At 48.9% G+C, this 14907-nt stretch overlaps 1 protein-coding gene and 1 non-coding gene across 23 annotated transcripts in view; both read right to left on the bottom strand.

Annotated features, from left to right (window-relative positions):
• CELF2 (CUGBP Elav-like family member 2) overlaps positions 1 to 14907 on the bottom strand; it is a 529514-nt gene that overhangs the window by 23505 nt on the left and 491102 nt on the right. For all 22 annotated transcript variants that reach the window (XM_077340258.1, XM_077340257.1, XM_077340256.1 and 19 more), the window contains one exon: positions 12856 to 12990. In XM_077340258.1, coding sequence (XP_077196373.1) covers positions 12856 to 12990 — 135 coding nt within the window. The remainder of the gene's footprint in view (positions 1 to 12855; positions 12991 to 14907) is intronic.
• On the bottom strand, positions 13363 to 13437 carry TRNAS-GGA (transfer RNA serine (anticodon GGA)). Its single transcript has one exon. It is a non-coding gene; the product is annotated as a tRNA-Ser (tRNA).

The following is a 14907-nucleotide window of genomic DNA, read 5'->3' on the forward strand; positions in this document are numbered from 1 at the left end:
CACAGAACTGAGGCTGGGTGTGACTGCCACTCATGTCAGATGGTGTGACACCTGACAGCCACCTTGGTACAACCCCCTCCCTCTGTGGCTTTCCCTCTGGAGCGGACATCAGTGTGAGCCACCTATCCCCCATCCCACCTTCCCGACAGCGGGGATGAGCCGAGGGACACATGACCCAAGATGGCCAGCATTCATCCATTCATTCATCCATCCGCCCTTCAATTCTTCCGCCTGTTTGTCCATCTGCTTCCTTCCTTCCTTCCTTCCTTCCTTCCTTCCTTCCTTCCTTCCTTCCTTCCTTCCTTCCTTCCTTCCTTCCATCCATCCATCCATCCATCCATCCATCACCTATTTACTCCCAGGCAAGCATGACTTTGGGGATAATCTCAATAGATGCCCTGTTGCTGCTAATTTTTAACCTGTTTGTTATCTGTTCTGAATTAATTTTAAACTTAAATTCTATTTGTTTTACTTATTGCATCTTATATACAACTTTGTACACTGCCCTGAGCCAGCCCACCTGGAGGGCAGTCTAAAAATCCAATCAATCAATCACGGTTTTTATTATTATCCTGTGTTTACCATATATATTTTCTAGGTAAAGGTAAAGGTAAAGGTATCCCCTGTGCAAGCACCGAGTCATGTCTGACCCTTGGGGTGACGCCCTCTAGCGTTTTCATGGCAGACTCAATACGGGGTGGTTTGCCAGTGCCTTCCCCAGTCATGACCGTTTACCCCCCAGCAAGCTGGGTCCTCATTTTACCGACCTCGGAAGGATGGAAGGCTGAGTCAACCTTGAGCCGGCTGCTGGGATTGAACTCCCAGCCTTATGGGCAAAGCTTTCAGACGGCTGCCTTACCACTCTGCGCCACAAGAGGCTCTAATATATTTTCTATTGGGTCTATATTTATTGCATTTTTAAATGTTGCCAGCCACCTCAGAAGGGCATGAGGTCTAAATGAAATTAAATAAATACCTTGAAGAGCTAATTCTTATTTTCCATGACGTTTCATCATTGTGATTATTTTGTAAAACACACATGAGCCAGGAAAGGAAAAGAAGATCACAGCTGGCAGTAAGAACAATTGAGCCATAGAGGTGACATCCAGTCCATTAAATAGGTGTTCTCGGGAGAAATTGCCACCTGCATTCCCTTCAATCCTAATTATTTAGCGATAATCACTATTTTCTTTATTTAGAAAAAAAGATACGCCACAAATCTCTTAGCCTGGCTCTTTTGAGATATTTCGCTTGTCCTTAAAGCCCAGGGGGAACAACATAAGGAGAGAATTAGCCTTCCGTTTCTCAAACTCTGGAGCCCAGATCCGTCCCTGAAAGCTATTCTCATTTCATGCAGGTTGGATAATGCACTTCCAGTACGCTTTTGAAGCAGATTTTCCTGTTTCGCGCAGGAAAATTGAGCTACAAAAGCACATTGAAAGTGCATTATGCAATGTGTGTGGAATTCCTACAGACACACAAGCAACAAACATCAGTGATTCTTTGTAAATTGCTACGGGACACAAGGGAGTGTGCCGACAGCAATGTCTCATAATTCCGTGGAAGAACATAACTCAGAGAAGCTGGCATGTGCAGTTGGTGACAATAGATTCAGAAAAAGAGAGAAAGAGAGAGAGAGAGAGAGAGAGAGAGAGAGAGAGAGAAAGAAAGAAAGAAAGAAAGAGGGAGGGGGAGAGGGAGGGAGGGAGGGTGGGAGGGAAGGAAGGAAGGAAGGAAGGAAGGAAGGAAGGAAGAATGAAAGAAAGAAGCAAGCAAGCAAGAGGGAGGGAGGGAGGGAAGGAAGGATGGAAGGAAGGAAGGAAGGAAGGAAGGAAGGAAGGAAGGAAGGAAGGAAGGAAGGAAGAAAGAAAGAAAGAAAGAAAGAAAGAAAGAAAGAAAGAAAGAAAGAAAGAAAGAAAGAAAGAAAGAAAGAAAGAAAGAAAGAGGAAGAGAGGGAGGGTGCGAAGGAAGGAAGGAAGGAAGGAAATCACCCTAAAAGATTTGTGAGTTTCAGGAAGCATAAAAGAAAGTCATGGTTCCAGTATGTATTGACTGTCCAAGTCTGCTATATCACTTGAAGGTCACCCACTCTTTAACCACTCGACCTTAAATCCAGAAGGCAGCAGTTTACAGAAAATAAAATTGTGAGCCTTGGTTTTTTTTCCTATTCAATCTGTACATGAGCTGGGCAAAGATCAAGCAAGGTGAGTGATTAGAGAAAGGTTTAGTGACATAGAGTACCAATTAGATTTGTCTAGGTCTCCTGAGTTTATAGCACCCCCCCAAGTAGTAAATATATTCAAAAGTCGACAGCGTATCTGTCCTTTCCGGAAATCAAGAATCACAGGCGGGCATTTACCCTCGCAGGGTGCTCTGCCATGTTAGAGGGCTGTCCCAAAAAGATTCTGATGGCTGAGAGAACATGCGCATATGGGTCAAGGGAATTGGAGGCCCTTGGGCATGTTCTCTTTAGGTGCCCGCTTTATGCGCTCCACCACAATAAGACCATTGTGCCCCTCTTGCTTTGGTCTCCTGAAGCATCAGAGGAAGGAAAATTAAAAAATTCCCCTCTCAGGGTGAAATACTGACGTCTCTAAACAGGTAGCTAAATATTGTGCTGTAGCTTATGAGTTATGTCAAACAGATGTTAGTACCGGAAACGCTTTCTGAGTTTTGGTAATTTAATTCTTTCTTAAGCTATCCCTCTAATCTTATTTTAAATTCCCCATTTTTATGAGAACTTGCCGGATTATATTATTTTGTAATAATTACAGTGCCGTTCTGGATTGTTAAGTGTCTTCGTACCTAGCATGGAGCTGTCTATCAATAAATCTGAACCTACTACTATCTGAACCAGAACACCAGCCAGTAGAAGAAGAGTTGGTTCTTATATGCTGCTTTTCTCTACCCAAAAGAGTCTCAAAGTGGCTTACAGTCGCCTTCCCTTTCCTCCCCCAACAACAGACACCCTATGAGGGAGGGGAGGCTGAGAGAGCTCTGAGATTACTGAAGAAGAAGAAGAGTTTGTTCTTATATGCCGCTTTTCTCTACCCGAAGGAGTATCAAAGTGGCTTACAGTCGCCTTCCATTTCCTCTCCCCACAACAGACACCCTGTGAGGGAGGGGAGGCTGAAAGACCCCTGATATTACTGAAGAAGAAGAAGGGTTGGTTCTTATATGCTGCTTATCTCTACCTGAAGGAGTCTCAAAGCGGCTTACATTCGCCTTCCCTTTCCTCTCCCCACAACAGGCACCCTGTGAGGGAGGTGAGGCTGAGAAAGCCATGATATTACTGAAGAAGAAGAGTTTGGTTCTTATATGCCACTTTTCTCTACCCAAAGGAGTCTCAAAGCGGCTTACAGCCGCCTTCCCTTTCCTCTCCCCACAACAGACACCCTGTGAGGGAGGGGAGGCTGAGAGAGTCCTGATATTCCTGCTCGGTCAGAACAGTTTTATCAGTGCTGTGACTAGCCCAAGGTCACCCAGCTGGCTGCATGTGGGGGGAGTGTAGAATCGAACCCAGCATGCCAGATTAGAAATCTGCACTCCTAACTACTACACCAAACTGGCTTGGCCCCAAATTTTGCTAGCTTTTACAATAGTGCTGGGCTCTTGCTCCTTTCTACAGAGGCGGATAAACACAGACAAACACGCCAGTCCAGTTTTTTAAAAAAGAAGTCTTCTAAGAGGTCACCTGTGGAGCAAAACGTATCCTGAAAGCGGAGAGAAAACGAAGATGAAGGATTCAAAAACCGATATCTCCCAAGATGAGACACCTCGTTTACACAGATTCATTGGGAAAACTGTCCAACGGGGAAAACTATTATGGGATTTTTACCTGTTCGTGTGTGGGCTTTTTTTGGAATCAAATTGTACATAGCGCCGTGGGAATGCCGGCCTATAACAAAATGTCACCACAGCAGGCTTGAAGTGCCTGTTGGAGAAATGCGTATTGCGTTCAAACGAAGGGGGCGAGAAAGAGAAAAAAGGGGCTTCAAAGGCCGTCAAAGACTTAGACTTTTGAGAGCCCCCCCACCCGCCGAAGCATCCTAAATTTTCTATAGAAGCGGTCCGCGTTTCAGACCATTGTGTTCTAAAGGCGAATCCCTTCTCCCGAACAAAGGCAACCTTTCCGCGCTAAGGATAACATAATGAATAACCCATGAATCATTTAACTGCATCCCAAGGGCGAAGCTCAGATATTCCGCCCATGCAAACAGACCAACAGGTCAAAAGATTCAAGGGACCAAGATCCACGTTTAAGACGGGAGATCAAGTGAATTAATTGGAGCAAAACAGACAACAGATGTTTTATTGACGTGGACCGTGTTGAGCAGAGTCTAGGGGGGGGGGTAGTGGGGCTACTCCGAAGTCCTGGGCTACAAGCCCAATGCTGGGACAATCCCTCTGGTTATCAGCGGTAGCTAGACTATGATCGGCATCCCTGGCAGATAGAGTAAATGTTGACCCCGGACTAGCAGATTCTCTTAGTGGTAGTAGCAGATGATGTCGAGGCTGGTCAAAAAGAATTCGGAACCTGGCACAGAAAATCCATGTGGCATCCTGCAGTTCAGTGGTCCCCAACCTGCGGGCCGTGGCCTGGTGCTGGGCCGTGAAGACCATGGCGCCGGGCCGCGGTTCCCTCTCCCCGCCCCCCGCAGTAAAAAACTTTCCAGGCCGCAAGTTTGCAGCCCGGGAAGCTTCTTACTGCGGGAGGGGGGGAGAGGGAATCAGGGCCGCGCCAGCGCATTGCGCATGCATGGCCGGGCCGCGCATGTGCACCTGCACCATGCGCAGCCGAAATCATGCATGCATGGCACTTTAAAGCATGTGCGCATGCGCGAAAGTGCCACACACGCGCGATTTCGCCTGCGCATGGCGCATGCGCAGGCACAGCCGCACATGCACGATGCGTGGTGCGGCCGCGCATGCGCGATGCATGGGCGGGGCGGTTGCCCTGCCGGTTCCCCAGCCTAAAAAAAGTTGGGGACCACTGCTGCAGTTGATTGGCCCGGATCCATGTCAGCTAATGAGCTTTCTCCCACAAGTGCCGTTGAGATTAACAGGGACTCCTCTGGCTGTCAATTCGAGGAGCACCTCCCAATGGATCATGCCTCAGGCACCTGGTCCGTTGCCAGGTGTACTGCTCTGGGTGGGGTTCCCCCACTTTTTGGATGCACCTCGCCTCCCCCTCGGACTCCTCCCAACTCTCCTGACCCCACAAGAATGATGCAATGTGCTGACATCACCAGGAAGTGACATCAGCACGTCAGGGGCGGTGTGCTCTGGTTTTAGGCAAAACTCTATGGCAGTCTTTCTCGACTTTTTGCCTGTTGAGAAACCCCTGAAACATTCTTCAGGCTTTGAGAAACGCCAGAAGAGGCATGACCATGCCGAATATGGTCGGGAAGCAGAGCTGTGGACACGCCCACCTGGGGCCCCTCCCCTTCCCACCTCTCAATGCCCGTCATTGGCGATTTTGGGAGTGGATGGGTGGCTCGACATGGCCATGTATGGACATAGCACCCAATAGATATTCAAATTTGTAAAAAATAATTAACTCCCATCCATTTCAGGGTCCCAAAGGCCAAAAGGACCAATTTTTACTGCCTGAGAGCATTTAAAAAAACAACCAAACCCCCTTAAAATCAAACCTTTACCTTCTAATTCTTAGTTAAAGTTTTCATCACAACAACAAGAACAACAATTCTAATGTTTCTGCAGGGAAGAACTTCGTTGGATGTGCAAAATTAAAATTATAAATTTGCCGTTTGAGAAAGCCGTTACGGGCATTGTGCTGCTCCGGACTTCCTAAAGGAACATTCTGGAATGCTTCACCGGATGCATTTGGAAACAGAATCCCGTACTTAAAAAAAAGGGGGGGGGGTTCAAAATGTTGCTGGGTAGCAAGTGGTTACTTTAGCAAGTGTATAACGTTTGTTCCTCCAAGAGCAATTCTAAGTCTCCTTGGCGTTATAGTTAAGAGCAGCGGCTTCTAATCTGGCAAGCTGGGTTTCCTCTGCGTCTACCTATATCGGCTGTCATTTTCGGAAGTTTGTTACAGAGCCTGGCAGCCTCACAGGATACTCCAGATCCCCCTTCCAAAAGTCTCAGAAGAGGGGGCAGAGCCTCTGCAGGCATGGGATAACATTTCCCGGCCCCAGGGAAGCACGCCTAGCCTCGTTCCCGGCCCTAGGGAAGCACACCTAACCTCGACCAGGGCCAGGGCCTTTTCGGTCCTGGCCCCCACCTGGTGGAATGAGCTCCCAGGAGAGCTGCGGGCCCTGCGAGATCTTCCATCATTCCGCAGGGCCTGCAAGACGGAGCTCTTCCGCCAGGTCTATGGTTGAGGCTGGGGCTGCCGGGGTACATCGACTGCTCTCCCCCGGGCTTCTTCTTGAACATTGTTGACCTCCTTCTCCTCCACCCCCCCTTTTTTTTAGGAAGGGGGGTAGGAAGGGGATCTTATTATTGTGCCGCCATGCTGTGACATTTTAAAGTCTTTTAATGGGAGTTTTAATGGGGTTTTAAAAGAGCCTCTTGTGGCTCAGAGTGGTAAGGCAGCTGTCTGAAAGCTCTGCCCATGAGGCTGGGAGTTCAATCCCAGCAGCCGGCTCAAGGTTGACTCAGCCTTCCATCCTTCCGAGGTCGGTCAAATGAGTACCCAGCTTGCTGGGGGGTAAACGGTAATGACTGGGGAAGGCACTGGCAAACCACCCCGTATTGAGTCTGCCATGAAAACGCTGGAGGGCGTCACCCCAAGGGTCAGACATGACCCGGTGCTTGCACCGGGGATACCTTTACCTTTACCTTTAATGGGTTTTTAAGACACTGTAACCCGCCACGAGCCATTTGGGAGTGGCGGGAAATAAATCGAAATAATAATAATAATAATAATAATAATAATAATAATAATAATAATAATAATAATAATAATAATAATAATGTCTGAATGCTTCTCTTGTGTAAAAAAATAAAAATAAAACTTCATTCAATGGAACCTCCATGTTCTGAAGCAGTATACCTCGGAATGAAGACTGCTTGTGGTGAACAGCAGGGAGAGGTCTGTGGGCTCCCCACTGGTGTCCAGCAGGCCACCGTTTCAAGTCTCAATGCCGCAGGTCTCAACCCTTCGACAGCAGGAAGCTCTCTCGTGGTTTGATGCTGGCTTCTACGGCCCGGTGCGTTCTCAGTAGCAGAGCTCTCTCGTTTTGCCGCTGATTTATGAAAGTTAATAACCCCGGGCTTCTATCTAAATTTACCGCAATGCTCCGAGGCCATTCTCTACCCATTAAATACACTTCCAAAGCATTTCCAAGCTTAATCGTGCTTAGTACATGTTCATCAAGGGCGGCTTCATTAAAGTCAAGAGAGCCCGTGCTTTCTCCTGGACGCCACTGCGCATTAAAGGCGAAGGCTAAATTAACCAGAGCAGCAGTTTTTGAATTTCTTAATGGCCAAAGATGCTGGGTATTCCCCCCCCCCCTTTGAATGTATGAGAGGTTATTATAAGTGAGGGGTGGGGGGGGGGAAGGCAGAGGGGTGACTATAGAAATGGTAGCTGCAGAGGGTCTCAAAAGGCCGGCTCGCTGCGATAATCAGAAAAGGGGATTTGAGCAGTCACTAAGGGCAGCGGTTTCTGCCCGGTGGGATTTCGGCAAGCACGAGGGCAAGCTGCGTGGGATGGATTGCGCCTTGACAGCAAACGGGCTTAACGCATTGCCTTGGAAATTATTACATTATGTTTTTCTCCATCGTTGCTCCTTGGAATTCCGGGCAGAGTACCTGGGCCCGGAGCAAATGCTTCCGTTCGGAGAAGCGAGGATGGTTTAGTCTTTCTACACCAAATCATAGGACAAACCACTGGGGAGGGGGCGTGGTGCAGGGGTAGACCGTCGGCATGCAGAAGGTCCGGTCCCAGAGATCTCCTCCAGAAAGGATCTAGTAGTAGGTATGCAATGAGGGCTTAAAAGGTGGAATGTAGCGAATGACACAAGCAGAGATTGCTTCAAAGGGGGAATGGACAGATTTGCAGAGGATAGGTCTATCTCTGGCTGCTGGTCATGTTAACGAAATCCGTGCTAAGGGCACAGTCAGCCTCTGAAACCCAGTTCCAGGAGCTAATAAGGGAAGGTCTTGGCCTCTATGTGCTGTTGTTGGACCTCTAGAGGGACTTGTGGGCCACTGTGTCAGGATGCTGGGCTGGATGGACCAATGGTCTGACCAAGCAGGGTTCTTCTGATGTTCTTAGGATGCTGGACTAGATGGACCCCTGGTCTGACCCAGCAGGGCTCTTCTTGTGTTCTTAGGATGCGGGACTAGATGGACCCCTGGTCTGATCCAGCAGGACTTTTCTGATGTTCTTAGGATGCTGGACTAGATGGACCTGTAATTTGGAGAAACTGTTTTGATCTCCCCCCCCCTCGTCCTCCACAAGCAGCTATCTGGGTGAACTTGGGCCAGTCCCGGTTGTCTCAGATCTCTCTTCGCCCCACCTACCCCACAGATTGTCTGTTGTGGGGAGAGGAAGTGTCGTGTATGCAGACCAGCCGAGGACCAAGCTTGAGATCCGAGGCAGGATCGTAATTCAGAACCACAGATTGGGTCAGGTCTGGCTGGTTTCTCTGTGGAAGCTGGTAGTTTCGTAGAGGATAGCCATAGCCTGTTGGATGGCTTGTGGCAGGACCTACCAAGGATCCAATACATTCATACTGTCAGTAACTAATCACCCATGGCCATTGGTGGATCTATGTATATATTGGGGGGTTTGGGGGTTTTCAGCGCAGTTACGGTACTGCTTGTACTCGGAGCTGATCAATAATAATAATAATAATAATAATAATAATAATAATAATAATAATAATAATAATAATAATAATAATAATTTCTTATAAGCTGCTTTTCTCTACTTGAAGGAGTCTCAAAGTGGCTTCCAATCTTCTTCTCTTTCCTCTCCCCACAACAGACACCCTGTGAGGGAGGGGAGGCTGAGAGAGCCCTGAGATTACTGAAGAAGAATTGGTTCTTATATGCTGTTTTCCTCTACCCAAAGGAGTCTCAAAGCGGCTTACAGTCGCCTTCCCTTCCTCTCCCCACAACAGCCACCCTGTGAGGTTGGTGAGGTTGAGAGAGCCCTGAGATTACTGAAGAAGAAGTTGGTTCTTCTATGCTGCTTTTCTCTACCCGAAGGAGTCTCAAGGGAAGAGAGCCCTGATATCACTGCTCGGTCAGAACAGCTTTCGCAGTGCTGTAGCAAGCCCAAGGTCAGCCAGCTGGCTGCATGTGGGGGAGCGGGGAATCAAACCAGGCTCGCCAGATTCGAAGTCCGCGCTCCTAACCACAACACCAGGCTGGCTCTCATAACAAAGAGATGAAAGCTTCCAATTCCTCCCTAGTCCTTGACCCACGGATCTAACAGGAAGGACAGGTGACTGTAAGCCTCTTTGAGACTCCTCTCGGTAGTAAAAAGTGGGGTACAATCCACCCAGCTCTTCTTCTTCTTCTAAAGATTGCCAACAGTTTCTCAAATGTCACAATCTCACATTAAAACAACAGGCATGAGAAATGTTTGGTCCCAGACCAAACGGAAGACTATGGGGTAAGACTTCTAACCCCCTTCCTAACTCAAATCCAGTTCACGATGCTACTGAGGAAGCCACCGCATATTCCAGAGGGAAAGGCCAGAAAAACAATGTTTCGGAACCAGGCATCTGAGTTCTGCAAATACCAGGCTCTGCTGGTCGCTAAGCATTCGTCTGGCTCTGGAGCCGAGAGATAAGGGAAAAGGTCATTAACGGAGCTAGGGAGAAATGGCTCGAGCGAATTGACTTCTAGCCACGTCTGCCAAAGCAACGGGAGACCCAGCCCTTTGTGTCAGCAGGACAGACAGATCAACAACAGGACGTAGATATCCGCATAATAAAAACAGACACAAATTCTCTGCCGGACAGCTGTGAGTCTCACAATTGGCCAAGGGCAGAGTGAATTATGTCGTAATTAAGAGAGGACTGGGTGTAAATATTCAGAAACTGTGTTCTGGATTCAAGAACAGAGTCAAACCGCAGCCCTCCAGATGTCCATGGAGTACAATTCCCATGAGCCCCTGCCAGCAAATGCAGGGGCTCATGGGATAGATAGATAGATAGATAGACAGATAGACAGATAGACAGACAGACAGACAGACAGACAGACAGACAGACAGACAGACAGACAGACAATCATAGAGTTGGAAGGGACCTATTGGGTCATCTAGCCCAGGGGTAGTCAACCTGTGGTCCTCCAGATGTTCATGGACTACAATTCCCATGAGGCCCTGACAGCAAATGCTGGCAGGGGCTCATCGGAATTGTAGTCCATGAACATCTGGAGGACCACAGTTTGACTACCCCTGGTTAAGAGAGAGCCCCGCACAAGCATGTATGTTCCACGTGATCATTCCTTGCATTCCACGTGATCATTCCTTGAGGTTTGCGTGGCATTTAGGTATGATCCAGCAAAAAGCTGTTCCTAGGAGAAGGGACCTACTATGTTGGAAGGAAAGTTCTATTCTGCGTTCCGGAAAAGTTCCATTTCCTGAAGTTTTCCATTTGATGTTTTGTTTTACACTTGGTGATTTTCAAGTGCTTGGGTTTTGATGGCCTTATTTTTAACGCACAATTGGTAAGGGTTTCGCTGTAGTACTTGTAAGCGGCCTGGAGCAAATCTCTGGAGTGGTGGCATACAAATTTTTCTAAATAAATGAATACTTCCCGTCCATGACCTGCAATGGCATTTGTGCATTATTTATTATCTGTGTGTGTTTGCATGTGTCCGAGTGAGTAGTCTTGGGAGACGGGTGCCAGGAAAGTGACTCCTGCTTTTTGCTTCGTGGAAGAAGAAGAGTTGGGTTTTACAGCCCAGTTTTCACTGCACGAAGGAGTCTCAAAGCGGCTTAAGCTCACCTTCCCTTCCTCTCCCTACAACAGCCACCCTGTGGGGTAGGTGGGACTGAGAGAGCTCTGAGAAAACTGCTCAGTCCGAACAGCAGTATCAGGGCTGTGACTCGCCCAAGGTCACCCAGCTGGCTGTATGTGGAGGAGCAAGGAATCAAACCTAGCTCACCAGATTAGAAGCCACCACTCTTAACAACACTGTAGACCAAGGCACTCCTAATTTTTTAAAATCCTCACTCCTTTGCACGGAATGAATCATAGAGCATTTGCCTTGGTTCTCCCCTCTGTTCAGTAGCCCCTGCATGACCACAATGGAATGAATTAGTGACCTGGGCCAGGATAGACAGGTGTCATGAGATCTCAGAAGCCAAGCAGTTAGTTAGTTCAAGGTAAAGGTAAGGAGACCAGATTGTCCCACTTTTGGAGGGACATCTGGGGGCACCTGGCAAATTGTACTTATGTTGCAATTAAAATATATATATTACAAGACTGGTAGAGGACAGGAAGGCCTGGAGGATCATTGTCCATAGGGTCGCGATGGGTCGGACACGACTTCGCACATAACAACAACAAATTACAAGACTATTTTTGCATTCTATGAAAATTTTTGTTGCTACATATAGACCAAATTTTTAATCAAGAACCCCCCCCTCCCCAGTTAATGGTGTCCCGCTTTACCAATGTTAAAATCTGGTCACCTTAGGTAAAGGTATCCCATGTCTGACCCTTGGGGTGACGCCCTCCAGCGTTTTCATGGCAGACTCAATACGGGGTGGTTTGCCAGTGCCTTCCCCAGTCATTACCGTTTACCCCCCAGCAAGCAAGCTGGGTACTCATTTTACCGACCTCGGAAGGATGGAAGGCTGAGTCAACCTTGAGCCGGCTGCTGGGATCGAACTCCCAGCCCCATGGGCAGAGCTTTCAGACTACATGTCTGCTGCCTTACCATTCTGCGCCACAAGAAGCTCTTAGTTAGTTAGTTAGTTAGTTAGTTAGTTAGTTAGTTAGTTAGTTAGTTAGTTAGTTAGTTAGTTAGTTAGTTAGTTATATTTGGATATTTGTTGCATGCCTCCCCTTTCTGCATGGCCCCAGGGAGGCGTCCAGCAAATCATAAAAATAATTCAAGTGCAAAACATACATAAAACCTTAAAAAATTACTGCTAAAATGACACAGCCTCTATGACCCTCCTCTTGAAAAACACCCATACAGAGAAATACCTAGTCTCGAGACTTATGGGTAGTGATTAATTTGGAGGCTGCTTTTACTTAAATGCTGCTAAATTGTTACTTAGGTCTTTATGATGTTTTATGCTGTCAATGCTTGACGTTCATTCCCAGGGTTGGTTTTGATTCATTGTTCATTCTTAATTGTATTACGTACACCGCTCTGAGCCGTTCTGGGAGGGCGGCAGAGAATTTCCAGCCTAGGGAGGGTGAAATTTAGGGAGGGGAGGGACCTCAGCAGCACACAGCGAAATACCATCTACCCTCCCATGCAGCCATTTTCTCCAGGGAACCGATCGTGACCGGCTAGAATCTGACATCTCCAGGTACCACCTGGAGACTGGCAACCCGACACCCTTGCTCACATTCCGAATCTCTTTTCTTAAAATTGCCGCATGCCGTTTTATGTTCACATCCCTCCCCATCTGTGACACATTACAGCAGGGGTAGTCAAACTGCGGCCCTCCGGGTGTCCATGGACTACAATTCCCATGAGCCCCTGCCCGCAAACTCGGGCAGGGGCTCATGGGAATTGTAGTCCATGGACATCGGGAGGGCCGCAGTTTGACTTACCCCTGCATTACAAGGTTCCGTGCGCAACGACGAGAATTCCCGCTAGCCCTTCCCTTGCGGCGGTTTCTATGCTCCGCAGAGACAGGGACCGTGACCGCCACCCCCCGAACGAAACCCGCCAGCCTACCTGGACTCGTGAGAGCTCCAAGGGCACCGGTGGTCGTGGAGAGCGGGTTTGCATTGGTGGCGGTGGCTGAGGTTTGCGCGGCGGCCGCTGCAGCAGCTAGCGTGGCCAAGTTCTGCAACTGCAAAGCATTCATTCCTGCGGGGGAAAGACAGAAGATGCGTCGGCACCGAGGTTCGTTACAATAGCCGGACAGTCTCGTAATTCTGGGAAGCGGGCTCAGATCCTTGCAAGTCGAGAGGGGGCAGTCCAGAAGATTTGGGGGCGGAGCCTGTGGTGCAGAGATGAGTCGCAGTTCCGGGAGCTCACTAGGGTTGAGTAGGGTCGTCTCCAGTAGGGCTGTGCGCAGCAGTGTCCAAATACCCAACATCACCGCACATAACCCTAGTCTCCGGGCCTCACCTAGCTTAGACCGTTGGTCTATCAAAAGCCAGAATTCTTGACTCAGGCTGGCATTAGCTCTCCAGGGAGTCAGCCTTTCTTATTGCCTGCTGCCAGAGCCTTCTGTACTGGAGATGCCGGGGATTGAACCCGGGACCTTCTGCATTCCAAGCAGATGCTCTACCGCTGAGCCATGGCCCCTCCCTGTCCTGCTTGAGGGTTGTTCAACAAGCTAACTGGACAATTCGGAAAGGATTCAGTAGTGGTTAGGAGAGGCAGCCTCTAATCTGGAGAACCGGGTTTGATTCCCCACTCCGACACATACAGCCGGCTGGGTGACCTTGGATCACAGTTCTCTTAGAGCTCCCTCAGCACCACCTAACTCACAGGGTGAGGGAAGAGGAAGGAAAGGCGACTGTAAGCTACTTAGAGACCTCTTTGAGTGGTAAAAAGCTGGGGGGAAGCCCCCAGCTCTTCTTCTTCATGTCTACACCGTTCTTCTCAGACAATTGTTGCAAGAGGTGGGGTATAAATTTAAAATAAATAAATAAATAAATTAGGGTTTCTCTGTGCCGTCTGGCAATGCCTCCCAGTTTTTAAAAGAGCATGTCATAAAATCAGGGTGAGGGAGAGATCAGGGTAAGATTTTTTGAGTTTGGACTTATGACTTAGTGAATATCTGCTTGTGAAGATGAACCTTACGATCAGTTCTCCAATGAGGGCTACGGACTGGATTGGTGAAAAAAAGCTGGGACCACCCGCTGTCTGACATTTAACAGTGGCGGCTTCTAATCTGGCAAGCCGGGTTCAATTCCCTGCTCCTGCACGTGCATCCAGCCGGGGGGCCTTGGGCTAGTCACAGTCCTGTTAGAGCTGTTCTCACAGAGGAATCCTGTCAGAGCTGTCTCAGACCCACCTACCTCACGTCGTTGTCTGCCGTGAGGAGAGGAAGAGAAGGCGTTTGTAAGCTACGTTGTGATTCCTTCAGGCAGTGAAAAGCGGGGTATAAAAACCTGCCCCCTGCTGGGCCACCTCCACTGCTGCCAATCCCTCCCGCCCCTGCGGCTGGTCCCCCGTCCAGAGGGAAGGGCTTTGAGGAGGGGGAGCTGGCCCTTGCTTTCCCCGCCCCCCAAAGCAAGCCCCATGCCCACCACGGCAGCTCAACTTCAGCCTGCCCGACGGGGGTGGGAAACTGGGGTGAGATTTTACTGGCTAAAGTGCTTTGGAGACGTCCAAAGCACATTGGCCGAAACATCGGCTGAAGTAGCCGCTCTGGCTGGGCTTCTCATGGTCCGAAGCAGGTTCTTCCGAACCCAAAGCGATTCGGATTTTCCCCTTAGTGCACATGCCTGATCCGGAATTCAACTGGACCGGTGCAGTTTAATAAGAATAAGCTTAATATGAGGCCCCCCATGTTTAACAGGGCCCCTTTCGATCTGTATAAGCAATCTGGTAGCCTTGCTGGGGACAGGCCCCACCTGGCCCTGCCCACATTTTAGCAATGCTCGGTGGCCAATGCCACGGCCCCCCGGGCACTGCGTTGGGGACCCTTGCTCTGTCCTTTCTGCCAGCAGCTCTCTGGAGGCCAGGCAGAGATCTTTCCCCGGCTTCGCTATCTTGGATTCCTTGACCTGGAGAGGCTGGGAATTCAACCAGATGCTTTATGCATGCAAC

Source organism: Paroedura picta, chromosome 5, assembly GCF_049243985.1.
Source record: "Paroedura picta isolate Pp20150507F chromosome 5, Ppicta_v3.0, whole genome shotgun sequence".
NCBI lineage: Eukaryota > Metazoa > Chordata > Lepidosauria > Squamata > Gekkonidae > Paroedura > Paroedura picta.